Genomic DNA, 17231 nt, shown 5'->3' on the forward strand with positions numbered 1-17231 from the left:
ACAGCAAATATAAGAAGGGAATGTTTCAGTTTCTCCTGCAGAAACAGCAAATATAAGAAGGGAATGTTTCAGTTTCTGCTACAGAAACAGCAAATATAAGAAGGGAATGTTTCAGTTTCTCCTGCAGAAACAGGAAATATAAGAAGGGAATGTTTCAGTTTCTCCTGCAGAAACAGCAAATATAAGAAGGGAATGTTTCAGTTTCTACTGCAGAAACAGGAAATATAAGAAGGGAATGTTTCAGTTTCTGCTACAGAAACAGGAAATATAAGAAGAGAATGTTTCAGTTTCTCCTGCAGAAACAGCAAATATAAGAAGGGAATGTTTCAGTTTCTCCTGCAGAAACAGCAAATATAAGAAGGGAATGTTTCAGTTTCTCCTGCAGAAACACAGCAAATATGAGAAGGGAATGTTTCAGTTTCTCCTGCAGAAACAGCAAATATAAGAAGGGAATGATTCAGTTTCTCCTACAGAAACAGCAAATATAAGAAGGGAATGTTTCAGTTTCTCCTGCAGAAACAGCAAATATAAGAAGGGAATGTTTCAGTTTCTCCTGCAGAAACACAGCAAATATAAGAAGGGAATGTTTCAGTTTCTGCTGCAGAAACAGCAAATATAAGAAGGGAATGTTTCATTTTCTCCTACAGTAACAGCAAATATAAGAAGGGAATGTTTCAGTTTCTCCTGCAGAAACAGCAAATATAAGAAGGGAATGTTTCAGTTTCTCCTGCAGAAACAGCAAATATAAGAAGGGAATGTTTCAGTTTGTCCTGCAGAAACAGCAAATATAAGAAGGGAATGTTTCAGTTTCTCCTACAGAAACAGCAAATATAAGAAGGGAATGTTTCAGTTTCTCCTGCAGAAACAGCAAATATAAGAAGGGAATGTTTCAGTTTCTCCTGCAGAAACAGCAAATATAAGAAGGGAATGTTTCAGTTTCTCCTGCAGAAACAGGAAATATAAGAAGGGAATGTTTCAGTTTCTCCTGCAGAAACACAGCAAATATAAGAAGGGAATGTTTCAGTTTCTCCTGCAGAAACAGCAAATATAAGAAGGGAATGTTTCAGTTTCTCCTGCAGAAACAGGAAATATAAGAAGGAAATGTTTCAGTTTCTCCTGCAGAAACAGCAAATATAAGAAGGGAATGTTTCAGTTTCTCCTGCAGAAACAGCAAATATAAGAAGGGAATGTTTCAGTTTCTCCTGCAGAAACAGCAAATATAAGAAGGGAATGTTTCAGTTTCTGCTGCAGAAAAAGCAAATATAAGAAGGGAATGTTTCAGTTTCTCCTGCAGAAACACAGCAAATATAAGAAGGGAATATTTCAGTTTCTGCTGCAGAAACAGCAAATATAAGAAGGGAATGTTTCAGTTTCTCCTGCAGAAACAGCAAATATAAGAAGGGAATGTTTCAGTTTCTCCTGCAGAAACAGCAAATATAAGAAGGGAATGTTTCAGTTTCTCCTGCAGAAACAGCAAATATAAGAAGGGAATGTTTCAGTTTCTCCTGCAGAAACAGCAAATATAAGAAGGGAATGTTTCAGTTTCTCCTGCAGAAACAGCAAATATAAGAAGGGAATGTTTCAGTTTCTCTTGCAGAAACAGCAAATATAAGAAGGGAATGTTTCAGTTTCTCCTGCAGAAACAGCAAATATAAGAAGGGAATGTTTCAGTTTCTCCTGCAGAAACAGCAAATATAAGAAGGGAATGTTTCAGTTTCTGCTGCAGAAAAAGCAAATATAAGAAGGGAATGTTTCAGTTTCTCCTGCAGAAACACAGCAAATATAAGAAGGGAATATTTCAGTTTCTGCTGCAGAAACAGCAAATATAAGAAGGGAATGTTTCAGTTTCTCCTGCAGAAACAGCAAATATAAGAAGGGAATGTTTCAGTTTCTCCTGCAGAAACAGCAAATATAAGAAGGGAATGTTTCAGTTTCTCCTGCAGAAACAGCAAATATAAGAAGGGAATGTTTCAGTTTCTCTTGCAGAAACAGCAAATATAAGAAGGGAATGTTTCAGTTTCTCCTGCAGAAACAGCAAATATAAGAAGGGAATGTTTCAGTTTCTCCTGCAGAAACAGCAAATATAAGAAGGGAATGTTTCAGTTTCTCCTGCAGAAACAGCAAATATAAGAAGGGAATGTTTCAGTTTCTCCTGCAGAAACAGCAAATATAAGAAGGGAATGTTTCAGTTTCTCCTGCAGAAACAACAAATATAAGAAGGGAATGTTTCAGTTTCTGCTACAGAAACAGCAAATATAAGAAGGGAATGTTTCAGTTTCTCCTACAGAAACAGGAAATATAAGAAGGGAATGTTTCAGTTTCTCCTACAGAAACAGGAAATATAAGAAGGGAATGTTTCAGTTTCTGCTACAGAAACAGCAAATATAAGAAGGGAATGTTTCAGTTTCTCCTACAGAAACAGCAAATATAAGAAGGGAATGTTTCAGTTTCTGCTAAAGAAACAGCAAATATAAGAAGGGAATGTTTCAGTTTCTCCTACAGAAACAGCAAATATAAGAAGGGAATGTTTCAGTTTCTCCTGCAGAAACAGGAAATATAAGAAGGGAATGTTTCAGTTTCTCCTGCAGAAACAGGAAATATAAGAAGGGAATGTTTCAGTTTCTCCTGCAGAAACAGCAAATATAAGAAGGGGATGTTTCAGTTTCTCCTGCAGAAACAGAAAAAATAAGAAGGGAATGTTTCAGTTTCTCCTGCAGAAACAGGAAATATAAGAAGGGAATGTTTCAGTTTCTCCTGCAGAAACAGGAAATATAAGAAGGGAATGTTTCAGTTTCTGCTACAGAAACAGCAAATATAAGAAGGGAATGTTTCAGTTTCTCCTACAGAAACAGGAAATATAAGAAGGGAATGTTTCAGTTTCTGCTACAGAAACAGCAAATATAAGAAGGGAATGTTTCAGTTTCTCCTACAGAAACAGCAAATATAAGAAGGGAATGTTTCAGTTTCTCCTGCAGAAACAACAAATATAAGAAGGGAATGTTTCAGTTTCTCCTGCAGAAACAGCAAATATAAGAAGGGAATGTTTCAGTTTCTCCTGCAGAAACAGCAAATATAAGAAGGGAATGTTTCAGTTTCTCCTGCAGAAACAGCAAATATAAGAAGGGAATGTTTCAGTTTCTCCTGCAGAAACAGCAAATATAAGAAGGGAATGTTTCAGTTTCTCCTGCAGAAACAGCAAATATAAGAAGAGAATGTTTCAGTTTCTCCTGCAGAAACAGGAAATATAAGAAGGGAATGTTTCAGTTTCTCCTGCAGAAACAGCAAATATAAGAAGGGAATGTTTCAGTTTCTCCTGCAGAAACAGCAAATATAAGAAGGGAATGTTTCAGTTTCTGCTACAGAAACAGCAAATATAAGAAGGGAATGTTTCAGTTTCTCCTGCAGAAACAGCAAATATAAGAAGGGAATGTTTCAGTTTCTGCTACAGAAACAGCAAATATAAGAAGGGAATGTTTCAGTTTCTCCTACAGAAACAGCAAATATAAGAAGGGAATGTTTCAGTTTCTCCTGCAGAAACAACAAATATAAGAAGGGAATGTTTCAGTTTCTCCTGCAGAAACAGCAAATATAAGAAGGGAATGTTTCAGTTTCTCCTGCAGAAACAGCAAATATAAGAAGGGAATGTTTCAGTTTCTGCTGCAGAAACAGCAAATATAAGAAGGGAATGTTTCAGTTTCTCCTACAGAAACAGCAAATATAAGAAGGGAATGTTTCAGTTTCTCCTGCAGAAACAGCAAATATAAGAAGGGAATGTTTCAGTTTCTCCTGCAGAAACAGCAAATATAAGAAGGGAATGTTTCAGTTTCTCCTGCAGAAACAGGAAATATAAGAAGGGAATGTTTCAGTTTCTGCTGCAGAAACAGCAAATATAAGAAGGGAATGTTTCAGTTTCTCCTGCAGAAACAGCAAATATAAGAAGGGAATGTTTCAGTTTCTCCTGCAGAAACAGCAAATATAAGAAGGGAATGTTTCAGTTTCTGCTGCAGAAACAGCAAATATAAGAAGGGAATGTTTCAGTTTCTCCTGCAGAAACACAGCAAATATAAGAAGGGAATGTTTCAGTTTCTCCTGCAGAAACAGCAAATATAAGAAGGGAATGTTTCAGTTTCTCCTGCAGAAACAGCAAATATAAGAAGGGAATGTTTCAGTTTCTCCTGCAGAAACAGCAAATATAAGAAGGGAATGTTTCAGTTTCTCCTGCAGAAACAGCAAATATAAGAAGGGAATGTTTCAGTTTCTGCTACAGAAACAGCAAATATAAGAAGAGAATGTTTCAGTTTCTCCTACAGAAACAGCAAATATAAGAAGGGAATGTTTCAGTTTCTCCTACAGAAACAGCAAATATAAGAAGGGAATGTTTCAGTTTCTCCTGCAGAAACAGGAAATATAAGAAGGGAATGTTTCAGTTTCTCCTGCAGAAACAGGAAATATAAGAAGGGAATGTTTCAGTTTCTCCTGCAGAAACAGCAAATATAAGAAGGCAATGTTTCAGTTTCTCCTGCAGAAACAGCAAATATAAGAAGGAAATGTTTCAGTTTCTCCTGCAGAAACAGCAAATATAAGAAGGGAATGTTTCAGTTTCTCCTGCAGAAACAGCAAATATAAGAAGGGAATGTTTCAGTTTCTCCTACAGAAACAGCAAATATAAGAAGGGAATGTTTCAGCTTCTCCTGCAGAAACAGGAAATATAAGAAGGGAATGTTTCAGTTTCTCCTGCAGAAACACAGCAAATATAAGAAGGGAATGTTTCAGTTTCTCCTGCAGAAACAGGAAATATAAGAAGGGAATGTTTCAGTTTCTCCTGCAGAAACACAGCAAATATAAGAAGGGAATGTTTCAGTTTCTCCTACAGAAACAGCAAATATAAGAAGGGAATGTTTCAGTTTCTCCTACAGAAAGAGCAAATATAAGAAGGGAATGTTTCAGTTTCTCCTGCAGAAACAGGAAATATAAGAAGGGAATGTTTCAGTTTGTCCTGCAGAAACAGCAAATATAAGAAGGGAATGTTTCAATTTCTCCTACAGAAACAGCAAATATAAGAAGGGAATGTTTCAGTTTCTCCTGCAGAAACAACAAATATAAGAAGGGAATGTTTCAGTTTCTGCTGCAGAAACAGCAAATATAAGAAGGGAATGTTTCAGTTTCTCCTGCAGAAACAGCAAATATAAGAAGGGAATGTTTCAGTTTCTCCTGCAGAAACAGCAAATATAAGAAGGGAATGTTTCAGTTTCTCCTGCAGAAACAGCAAATATAAGAAGGGAATGTTTCAGTTTCTCCTGCAGAAACAGGAAATATAAGAAGGAAATGTTTCAGTTTCTCCTGCAGAAACAGCAAATATAAGAAGGAAATGTTTCAGTTTCTCCTGCAGAAACAGCAAATATAAGAAGGGAATGTTTCAGTTTCTGCTGCAGAAACAGCAAATATAAGAAGGGAATGTTTCAGTTTCTCCTGCAGAAACACAGCAAATATAAGAAGGGAATGTTTCAGTTTCTCCTGCAGAAACAGCAAATATAAGAAGGGAATGTTTCAGTTTCTCCTGCAGAAACAGCAAATATAAGAAGAGAATGTTTCAGTTTCTCCTGCAGAAACACAGCAAATATAAGAAGGGAATGTTTCAGTTTCTCCTGCAGAAACAGGAAATATAAGAAGGGAACGTTTCAGTTTCTCCTGCAGAAACAGCAAATATAAGAAGGGAATGTTTCAGTTTCTCCTGCAGAAACAGCAAATATAAGAAGGGAATGTTTCAGTTTCTCCTGGAGAAACAGCAAATATAAGAAGGGAATGTTTCAGTTTCTCCTGCAGAAACAGGAAATATAAGAAGGGAATGTTTCAGTTTCTCCTGCAGAAACAGCAAATATAAGAAGGGAATGTTTCAGTTTCTGCTGCAGAAACAGCAAATATAAGAAGGGAATGTTTCAGTTTCTCCTGCAGAAACAGCAAATATAAGAAGGGAATGTTTCAGTTTCTCCTGCAGAAACAGGAAATATAAGAAGGGAATGTTTCAGTTTCTCCTGCAGAAACAGCAAATATAAGAAGGGAATGTTTCAGTTTCTCCTGCAGAAACAGCAAATATAAGAAGGCAATGTTTCAGTTTCTCCTGCAGAAACAGCAAATATAAGAAGGGAATGTTTCAGTTTCTCCTGCAGAAACAGCAAATATAAGAAGGGAATGTTTCAGTTTCTCCTGCAGAAACAGCAAATATAAGAAGGGAATGTTTCAGTTTCTCCTGCAGAAACAGCAAATATAAGAAGGGAATGTTTCAGTTTCTCCTGCAGAAACAGCAAATATAAGAAGGGAATGTTTCAGTTTCTCCTGCAGAAACACAGCAAATATAAGAAGGGAATGTTTCAGTTTCTCCTGCAGAAACAGCAAATATAAGAAGGGAATGTTTCAGTTTCTCCTGCAGAAACAGCAAATATAAGAAGGGAATGTTTCAGTTTCTGCTGCAGAAACAGCAAATATAAGAAGGGAATGTTTCAGTTTCTCCTGCAGAAACAGCAAATATAAGAAGGGAATGTTTCAGTTTCTCCTGCAGAAACAGCAAATATAAGAAGGGAATGTTTCAGTTTCTGCTGCAGAAACAGCAAATATAAGAAGGGAATGTTTCAGTTTCTCCTGCAGAAACAGCAAATATAAGAAGGGAATGTTTCAGTTTCTCCTGCAGAAACAGCAAATATAAGAAGGGAATGTTTCAGTTTCTCCTGCAGAAACACAGCAAATATAAGACGGGAATGTTTCAGTTTCTCCTGCAGAAACAGCAAATATAAGAAGGGAATGTTTCAGTTTCTCCTGCAGAAACAGCAAATATAAGAAGGGAATGTTTCAGTTTCTCCTGCAGAAACAGCAAATATAAGAAGGGAATGTTTCAGTTTCTGCTGCAGAAACAGCAAATATAAGAAGGGAATGTTTCAGTTTCTCCTGCAGAAACAGCAAATATAAGAAGGGAATGTTTCAGTTTCTCCTGCAGAAACAGCAAATATAAGAAGGCAATGTTTCAGTTTCTCCTGCAGAAACAGCAAATATAAGAAGAGAATGTTTCAGTTTCTCCTGCAGAAACAGCAAATATAAGAAGGGAATGTTTCAGTTTCTCCTGCAGAAACAGCAAATATAAGAAGGGAATGTTTCAGTTTCTCCTGCAGAAACAGCAAATATAAGAAGGGAATGTTTCAGTTTCTCCTGCAGAAACAGCAAATATAAGAAGGGAATGTTTCAGTTTCTGCTGCAGAAACACAGCAAATATAAGAAGGGAATGTTTCAGTTTCTCCTGCAGAAACAGGAAATATAAGAAGGGAATGTTTCAGTTTCTCCTGCAGAAACAGCAAATATAAGAAGGGAATGTTTCAGTTTCTCCTGCAGAAACAGCAAATATAAGAAGGGAATGTTTCAGTTTCTCCTGCAGAAACAGCAAATATAAGAAGGGAATGTTTCAGTTTCTCCTGCAGAAACAGCAAATATAAGAAGGGAATGTTTCAGTTTCTCCTGCAGAAACACAAGTGAAGTGAATTGATACCAAAGTATTCTTATTGTTTTTATTTGATAGAAATCAAAGTAAAAAGGAAAAAGTGATCGGCTCCTTTCAGATTGAAACCATGACAAAGACAGCTGACATTAAACTCCACAGCAGGAGTAACCATGGTAACTCACCAGCCCCTCCCTCATTGGAGAATCCAGCCACATTCAGACGGTAACCGTCACACTCAGCATCCACCTTAAAGGAGGAGTAACGAGCAAACGCCTTTCTCCCTTCAAAGTCCTCCATGTCCACCAGCAGCTCGTAGTTTCCCTTGCGAGTCATCTGATGGATGTCCTCAAGACCTACACACACACACACACACACACACACACACACACACACACAGAAACATACACAGAAACAAAAACACAGACACAGACACAGACACACAGACACACAGAAACACACACAGAAACACACACAGAAACAAACACAGAAACACACACAGAAACAAAAACACAGACACAAACACACAGACACACAGAAACACACACAGAAACACACACAGAAACAAACAAACACAGACACAGACACACAGAAACACACACAGAAACAAACAAACACAGACACAGACACACAGAAACACACACAGAAACAAACAAACACACACACAGACACACACACACACACACACACACACACACAGACACACAGACACACACACACACACAGAAACACAGACACACACACACACACACAGACACACAGACACACACACACACACAGAAACACAGACACACACACACACACACAGACACACACACACACACACACAGACACACACACACACACACACACACACAGACACACACACACACACACACACACAGAAACACAGACACACACACACACACACAGAAACACACAGAAACACACAGAAACACACAGAAACACACACACAGAAACACACACAGAGAAACACACGCACACACAGAAACACACAGAAACACACAGAAACACACACACAGAAACAAACAAACACAGACACAGACACACAGAAACACACACAGAAACAAACAAACACAGACACAGACACACAGAAACACACACAGAAACAAACAAACACACACACAGACACACACACACAGAAACACACACAGAAACAAACAAACACAGACACAGACACACAGAAACAAACAAACACACACACAGACACACACACACACACACACACACACACACACACACACACACACACACACAGACACACACACACACACACAGAAACACAGACACACACACACACACACACACAGAAACACACAGAAACACACAGAAACACACACACACACAGAGAAACACACACACACAGACACACACACACGCACACAGAAACAAACACACACACACACAAAGAAACACACACACACACAGAGAAACACACACACACACACACAGAGAAACACACACACACACACAGACACACACACACACACACACACACAGAGACACATACACACCCACACACACACACACAGAGACACATACACACACACACACACACACAGACACACAGACACACACAGACACACACACACACACACACACACACACACACACACACACCGGTTTTTGTGTGTTATTAGTACGCTTGTCAGACCGGTTCTGGGGGTGTATTACAGGGACACCACTTTCTGAATGTTCTACAGAGCTGCTGAAGATATCAACAATTAGATTTCAAGCCACAGAACAGAGAAGTCACTTCAAAATATGTTTACACTCAACTGAAAAATATCCCAACCTGATTTATTACCGACTCATGAGGACATAGATAATTAGAAGAATAAGGATTTAAACCTACATAATAAGGACCAACAAGGGTACCTTAACTTTATATCCTCACTTTACTCAGACCCGCTCCAGCTGGACATTATCACCTTAAAAGGCATTAAAACCTGTGGAGGTTTGTCATTCCTCCCCTGACCTGTAGGGGGAGCTAACGCCACACATGTTACGCTACAGTCAAAGAACACGGACAGCCAGCAAAGTCCCGTCTCACCGAGCCAGTACTCCCCGGCAGCGTTCCCAAAGCCCGTGCTGTACTGATCCCAGGGCCTGTAGAAGTTCACCGAGCCGTCCATCCTCCTCTGGAACACCTGGAAGCAAAGAATGGTTTAATGAGTGGACTGTGAGGAGCCTGCAGCTCTGCTGGGTCTACGGTGGCGACTGGTCGTTCGGGGCAGAGCCCGACCTGCTGTCAGTCCCATTAACTGTGGGAACCCCAAGAAGTTTCTACCATCAGTTAGAAGTATCGTTTACAAACTCAGCATTTTCTGTCCTGTGCAGCATTTCTGATAATAGTGTAGAACATAAATGGGTCATGGCAGAACCAGTGTTGTATAGTAACGAAGTAAAAATACTTCACTACTGTACTTAAGTATATGTTGGAATACTTTGTACTTTCCTCGAGTTTAAATTTTTTTGACATCTTTCACTTTTACTTCACTATATTTCCGAACCTAATTGCATGCTTTTACTCCGATACATTTTCATTGTTCGGTTTAGTTACTCGTTACAAAAAAAAGAGAGAGAGAAAAAAGGCAGCGGTGTTGTGACCCCATGCATGTTCTGCCTGCCCAAAGACGTGGAAATTCTGTCTTACAGAAACTCCCCTTTTTTAGGTTTTACGGTAGTTTTCCTCTTCAGATGCCAGATGAGCTGCAGTTCCCTCCCAGTTCTTTGTTTCTTTTGTATAATGAGCGGTTGTGTGTGCACCTCCTACAGCTTGTGAAGTACAGTAACCGTAACAGCTTTTTTTCTTGATGTTGGCCGCATTTTCTGTACTGAGTTATTTTATTTATTTTTTAGAAAGGTTTACAAAAGGCGTTTCAAACTGGACTCCCTCTTCAGATGCCAGATGAGCTGCAGTTTTTCTTTAAATTTTGTTTCTAATGATGGCAATAACAGCAGCAGCCTCTTTTGTTTCATTTTTTTCTTAATGGTGTAATGTACGCCTCATTTTCAGCACTGACCTTACATGAAGAAGAAAAACTTAAAGGTTCACAAAGTTTGTATTTTATGTCTAAATGTTGCCTGCACTTGGTTGTGTGCAGATTTTAAGTGTATTTGACCTTCAAAGTTTACCAAAATATAAAAAATGTCATTCAAACTGCATTTGCCTTGTTTACTTTTTACTTCTACTTTTCATTACATTACTTAAGCACATCTGGTTTTACAGTAATTCTCATACTACAGAACAAGACGTTTCGGATACTTTAAGACTTTAACTCAAGTAATATTTCAGTCAGTGACTTGGACTTTTACCAAAGTCATATTTTGGAGGGGTACCTGTACTTTTACTTGAATGTGAGATTTCAGTACTTTATACAACACTGGGCAGAACCTCAGAGAACACTCAGAGAACTGAGGTTCTCCGTTAGCCGGCCGTGACTTCAGGTGGAGAACTCACCGTCCAGCCTCCTCCCAGAGAGTCCATGTCGCAGTACACCTGCACTCACACACACACACACACACACACACACACACACACAGACACACACACACACACAGACACACACACACACACAGACACACACACACACACACACACACACACACATACACACACACACACAGACACACACACACACACAGACACACACACACACACACACACACGCACGCACACACAAACACCCACACACACACACACACACACACACACACACACAGACACACACACAGACACGCACACAGACACACACACACAGACACGCACACAGACACACACACACACACACACACACACAGACACGCACGCACACACACACACACACACACACACACACACACACACACACACACAGACACGCACACACACATACACAGACACACACACACACACACACACACACACACACACACACACACACACACATACACAGAAACACATCAGTTCATGTGATCCAGACTTCATGGAGATTTTACACGTTTTTATGAGACAAAGGACCCAACGGACCCTAAAGGACCCCAAAGAACTCCAAAGAGACCCCAAAGGGCCCCAAAGAGACCCCAAAGAGACCCTAAAGGACCCCAAAGAGCCCCAAAGAGACCCCAAAGGACCCCAAAGAGACCCAAAGAGACCCCAAAGGGCCCCAAAGAGACCCTAAAGGACCCCAAAGAGACCCAAAGAGACCCCAAAGGACCCCAAAGAGACCCAAAGAGACCCCAAAGGGCCCCAAAGACACCCTAAAGGACCCCAAAGAGCCCCAAAGAGAACCCAAAGGGCCCCAAAGAGACCTAAAGAGACCCCAAAGGACCCCAAAGAGCCTCAAAGAGCCCCAAAGAGAACCCAAAGGGCCCCAAAGAGAACCCAAAGGGCCCCAAAGAGACCCTAAAAAGCCCAAAAAAGCCCCAAAGAGACCCCAAAGGACCCCAAAGAGCCTCAAAGAGCCCCAAAGAGACCCTAAAGAGCCCAAAAAAGCCCAAAGAGTCTCAAAGGGCCCCAAAGAGCCCCAAAGTACCCCAAAGAGCCCTAAAGCAGGGGTCCCCAATCTTTTCAGCACCAAGGACCGGTTTGGTTCTGCAATTTGTTACTTTTTTTTTTTGATTGTGTTTTACGTTCAACAGACATTACATTTAGCAGACGCTTTTACAAATTAGGATATGATGACAGACAGACAGTCATCATTGAAAAAACTAAACGTGCACAATCGGCCTCCTATAATGCAATCTATGCAGTTTCCAAGTATAGAATCTAGCGAGTGAAATTAAAGTATTCCCGATTTCCATGTCTTTTTAAAAAAATAAAAAACTAATAATAATTTTTTATTATTTTTTTTTTCCCCCAATCTCACGGCCCGGTTTGGAATGTCTCGCGGACCGGTACCGGTCCGCGACCCGGTGGTTGGGGACCCCTGCCCTAAAGAACCCCAAAGGACCCCAAAGGACCCCAAAGGACCCCAAAGAACCCCAACGGACCCAACGGACCCCAAAGGACCCTAAAGGACCCCAAAGAGCCCCAAAGAGACCCTAAAGAGCCCCAAAGAGCCCCAAAGAGCCTCAAAGAGTCTCTAAGGGCCCCTAAAGGACCCCAATGAGCCCCAAAGAGCCCCAAAGAGCCTCAACAAGTCTCTAAGGGCCCCTAAAGGACCCCAAAGAGCCCCAAAGAGCCCTAAAGAGCCCAAAAAGCCCCAAAGAGCCCCTACCGCCCCTACAGGAGTATGAACTCACAGACTGAAAGCAGAAGGGAGGTTTGGGCTGTTGTGGCCCTTAGACGGGCCCCTCGGCCCAGCCCCTGCCTGGGCTTCACAGACAGGATGAGGGGTACCTCGAAAGCAGACTTGGATCCGATGGGGTAGATGGTGTACACTCCGCTGGGTGTGTTCTTGTCCTGGCGGTGGATGTCGCTGCAGTCGACCGGCTGGAAGACGGTTTCACAGCTGATCATGGGCGGAGCCAGGAGGAGGAGGAGGAGGACCGATGGGAGCTGGAACAGAGGACATGAGGAGATTCTTACTGTCTGCCATTCTTAAAGTCAGACCTCACAACCGCTTGGCCCTATTTTCTCTCCCTTCGTATCACTGCCTGCTGTGCAGACCGAAGTGCAGACCGAGCAGCAAACAGCGTAACAGGCGCGGCTGTCGGCATCAGGCAGTGCTACGAAGGGAGAGAAAATAGGGCCAGGAGATTGTGAGGTCTGATGATGCTGCTGATATGGGATGTCCTGGAAGCTTCTGAAATATTTTCCCGAGGCTTTACAAACGCTCAGTAAGGTCCAAACTCACCTTCATCGTCTCAGCTGTGTGGAAGTGACGGAGGCGGATGTCAGTCTGGATCTCTGCTGAATAGTCTCTGCTGAATGATCTCTGCTGAATGATCTCTGCTGAATGAATCCACAACATAAAGCAATGATCAGGGCTCAGAGACAGACTGCCACTCTGTGGAAAGTCATCCCGCTCGGGGCTCACCTGTGTGAATTCACCTGCGGCTGGCACTGAACTCTCCACACGAATGCCTGTCAGCTCTCAGACTTCACTGCTTATACCTGCAGATGGTGGCCAGGTGGCACCGCGTCCGACCAATCAGAAGCGAGGTGCATCATCTGTACAAACAACATCTACGGAAACGAAGAGATTATTCAGTGAAATGTCACAACCACAAAGTCCTGTTTCTGCACCAGTGCAAACTAAAGTTTACTTGGTGGTAAGTTTCCACTGAGTAAACTAAGGTTTACCACAAAGTCCTGTTTCTGCACCAGTGCAAACTAAAGTTTACTTGGTGGTAAGTTACCACCGAGTAAACTAAGGTTTACCAGAAAGTCCGGTTTCTGCAGGACTTTGTGGTAAGCTAAAGTTTACTTTAGGAGCTAAAGTAAACCAAAGTCCCACCTTTGAGTTAGAATGCCATGACTGAAGGAAGTAAACTGATGTTCAGAGTAAGGCACGTGGACTGCAGGTGCTTTCCCGTGAGACGGTTTATCTGTGAGTGTTTGAGAAGCGAGGTGTGTCGTCTGTCCAACCTGAGCATCATCTGTAAAAACAACATCTGCAGAAATCAAATCAAATCAAATCAAATCAAATCAAATTTATTTATATAGCACATTTCATGTACAAACAGTTCAAATTGCTTCATATAAAATAAAAGCATTGCAGCAGGGAGTGGAAGAAGCATTAAAAATACATAAAAGAATATAAAGAGAAACAAATAAAATTATTTAAATGAATTTAAAAACAGGCAACAGTCCAGATAAGTTTAAAGATATTTCATGCATAGACACATGAGAACAGAAATGTTTTTAACCTGGATTTAAAAATGTCTCCATGTGGTGAAAGTTTAATCTCCACTGGCAGTTTGTTCCACTTGTTTGCAGCATAACAGCTAAATGCTGCTTCTCCATGTTTAGTCTGGACTCTGGACTGGACCAGCTGACCTGAGTCCTTGGATCTAAGAGCTCTGCTGGCTTTATATTCTCTGAACAGATCACGGACTGTAAACCATCAGAAAGCTTTTAAAATCTATTCTGTGACTGACTGGAAGCCTGTGAAACCAAGAGATTATTAAATGAAATGTTTCCTGGTTCACCTCTCAGTGTTTAGTTTAATTGGTTCTGGTTCAGATCCCCTGGTTCGGATCCCCTGGTTCGGTTCCCCCTGGTTCGGTTACCCTGGTTCGGATCTCCTGGTTCGGGTCCCCTGGTTCGGATCCCCTGGTTTGGATCCCCTGGTTCCCCCTGGTTCGGATCCCCCTGGTTCGGATCCCCCTGGTTCGGTTCCCCCTGGTTCGGTTCCCCCTGGTTAGGATCCACTGGTTCAGTTCCCCTGGTTTGGATTCCCTGGTTCAGTTCCCCCTGGTTAGGATCCCCTGGTTCGGATCCCCCTGGTTCGGATACCCTGGTTCAGTTCCTCATAGTTCGGATCCCCCGGTTCAGATCCCCTGGTTCGGATCCCCCTGGTTCGGATCCCCTGGTTCAGTTCCCCCTGGTTCGGATCCCCTGGTTCGGTTCCCCTGGTTCGGATCCCCCTGGTTCGGATCCCCCTGGTTCGGATCCCCTGGTTCAGTTCCCCCTGGTTTGGATCCCCTGGTTCGGATCCCCTGGTTCAGTTCCCCCTGGTTCGGATCCCCTGGTTCGGATCTCTTGGTTCAGTTCCCCCTGGTTCGGATCCCCTGGTTTGGATCCCCTGGTTCGGATCACCTAGTTCGGATCCCCCTGGTTCGGATCCCCTGGTTCAGTTCCCCCTGGTTCGGTTCCCCTGGTTAGGATCCCCTGGTGCCCCATGGTTCGGATCCCCTGGTTAGGATCCCCTGGTTAGGATCCCCTGGTTCGGATCCCCTGGTGCCCCATGATTTGGATCCCCTGGTTCAGTTCCCCCTGGTTCGGTTCCCCTGGTTAGGATCCCCTGGTTAGGATCCCCTGGTTCGGATCCCCTGGTGCCCCATGATTTGGATCCCCTGGTTCAGTTCCCCCTGGTTCGGTTCCCCTGGTTAGGATCCCCTGGTTAGGATCCCCTGGTTCGGATCCCCCTGGTTCGGATCCCCAGGTTCAGTTCCCCCTGGTTCGGCTCCCCTGGTTCCCGTGGTTCGGATCCCCCGGTTCCCCTGGTTCGGATCCCCTTGCTCCTTCTGGTTCGGTTCCCCCCCGTTCGGATCCCCTGGTTCGGATCCCCCCGGTTCGGATCCCCCGGTTGGGATCCCCCCGGTTCGGATCCCCCGGTTGGGATCCCCTGGTTCGGATACCCCGGTTCGGTTCCCCTGGTTAGGATCCCCTGGTGCCCCATGGTTCGGATCCCCTGGTTCGGTTCCCCCTGGTTCGGTTCCCCTGGTTAGGATCCCCTGGTGCCCCATGGTTCGGATCCCCTGGTTCGGTTCCCCCTGGTTCGGTTCCCCTGGTTAGGATCCCCTGGTTAGGATCCCCTGGTTAGGATCCCCTAGTTCGGATCCCCCTAGTTCGGATCCCCAGGTTCAGTTCCCCCTGGTTCGGATCCCCTGGTTCCCCTGGTTCGGATCCCCTGGTTCCTCCTGGTTTGGTTCCCCCCGGTTCCCCTGGTTCGGATCCCCTGGCTCCTCCTGGTTCGGTTCCCCCCAGTTCGGATCCCCCTGGTTCGGATCCCCTGGTTCCCCCTGGTTTGGTTAGCCCCGGTTCGGATCCCCTGGTTCGGATCCCTCCGGTTCGGATCCCTCTGGTTCGGATCCCCTGGTTCGGATCCCCTGGTTCGGATCCCCTGGTTCGGATCCCCCGGTTCGGATCCCCCGGTTAGGATCCCCCGGTTCAGATCCCCCGGTTCGAATCCCCTGGTTCGAATCCACTGGTTCAGATCCCCTGGTTCGGATCCCCTAGTTCGGATCCCCTGGTTCGGATCCCCTGGTTCGGATCCCCTGGTTCAGATCCCCTGGTTCGGATCCCCTGGTTCAGATCCCCTGGTTCGGATCCCCCGATTCGGATACCCATGTTCGCATCCCCCGGTTTTGATCCCCCGGTTTAGATCCCCTGGTTAGGATCCCAAGGTTCCCCCTGGTTCAGATTCCCTGGTTCGGATCCCCCTGGTTCGGATCCCCTGGTTCGGATCCCCCTGGTTTGGATCCCCCTGGTTCGGATCCCCCTGGCTCCTCCTGGTTCGGTTCCCCCCCGTTCGGATCCCCTGGTTCGGATCCCCCCGGTTCGGATCCTCTGGTTCGGATCCCCTGGTTCGGATCCCCCGGTTCGGATCCTCTGGTTCGGATCCGCTGGTTCAGATCCCCCGGTTCGGATCCCTCTGGTTCGGATCCCCTGGTTCCCCCTGGTTCGGTTCCCCCCGGTTCGGATCCCCTGGTTCGGATCCCCCCGGTTCGGATCCTCTGGTTCGGATCCCCCAGGTTCGGATCCCCTGGTGCAGCATGGTTCGGATCCCCTGGTTCAGTTCCCCCTGGTTCGGTTCCCCTGGTTAGGATCCCCTGGTTAGGATCCCCTGGTTCGGATCCCCAGGTTCAGTTCCCCCTGGTTCGGATCCCCTGGTTCCCCTGGTTCGGATCCCCTGGTTCCTCCTGGTTCGGTTCCCCCCGGTTCCCCTGGTTCGGATCCCCTGGCTCCTCCTGGTTCGGTTCCCCCCAGTTCGGATCCCCCTGGTTCGGATCCCCTGGTTCCCCCTGGTTCGGTTAGCCCCGGTTCGGATCCCCTGGTTCGGATCCCCTGGTTCGGATCCCTCCGGTTCGGATCCCTCTGGTTCGGATCCCCCTGGTTCGGATCCCCCTGGTTCGGATCCCTTGGTTCAGTTCCCCCTGG

At 44.2% G+C, this 17231-nt stretch overlaps 1 protein-coding gene across 2 annotated transcripts in view; it reads right to left on the reverse strand.

Annotated features, from left to right (window-relative positions):
- Nucleotides 1-13538, reverse strand: part of LOC142374140 (microfibril-associated glycoprotein 4-like) — a 38388-nt gene extending 24850 nt beyond the window's left edge. The window contains exons 1-6 of one of the 2 annotated variants that reach the window (XM_075457675.1): nt 13444-13538; nt 13261-13355; nt 12804-12962; nt 10944-10982; nt 9534-9630; nt 7666-7836 (exon numbers count right to left, since the gene is read on the reverse strand). In XM_075457675.1, the coding sequence (XP_075313790.1) occupies nt 7666-7836; nt 9534-9630; nt 10944-10982; nt 12804-12962; nt 13261-13266 (472 nt within the window). In that variant the 5' untranslated portion in view covers nt 13267-13355; nt 13444-13538. Of the gene's footprint in view, nt 1-7665; nt 7837-9533; nt 9631-10943; nt 10983-12803; nt 12963-13260; nt 13359-13443 lie in introns of both variants that reach the window. The other variant, XM_075457674.1, reaches the window with a different exon arrangement.
- Nucleotides 13539-17231: the final 3693 nt, after the last annotated feature.

The sequence above is a fragment of the Odontesthes bonariensis genome, chromosome 23, assembly GCF_027942865.1.
Source record: "Odontesthes bonariensis isolate fOdoBon6 chromosome 23, fOdoBon6.hap1, whole genome shotgun sequence".
In the NCBI taxonomy this organism is placed as follows: domain Eukaryota; kingdom Metazoa; phylum Chordata; class Actinopteri; order Atheriniformes; family Atherinopsidae; genus Odontesthes; species Odontesthes bonariensis.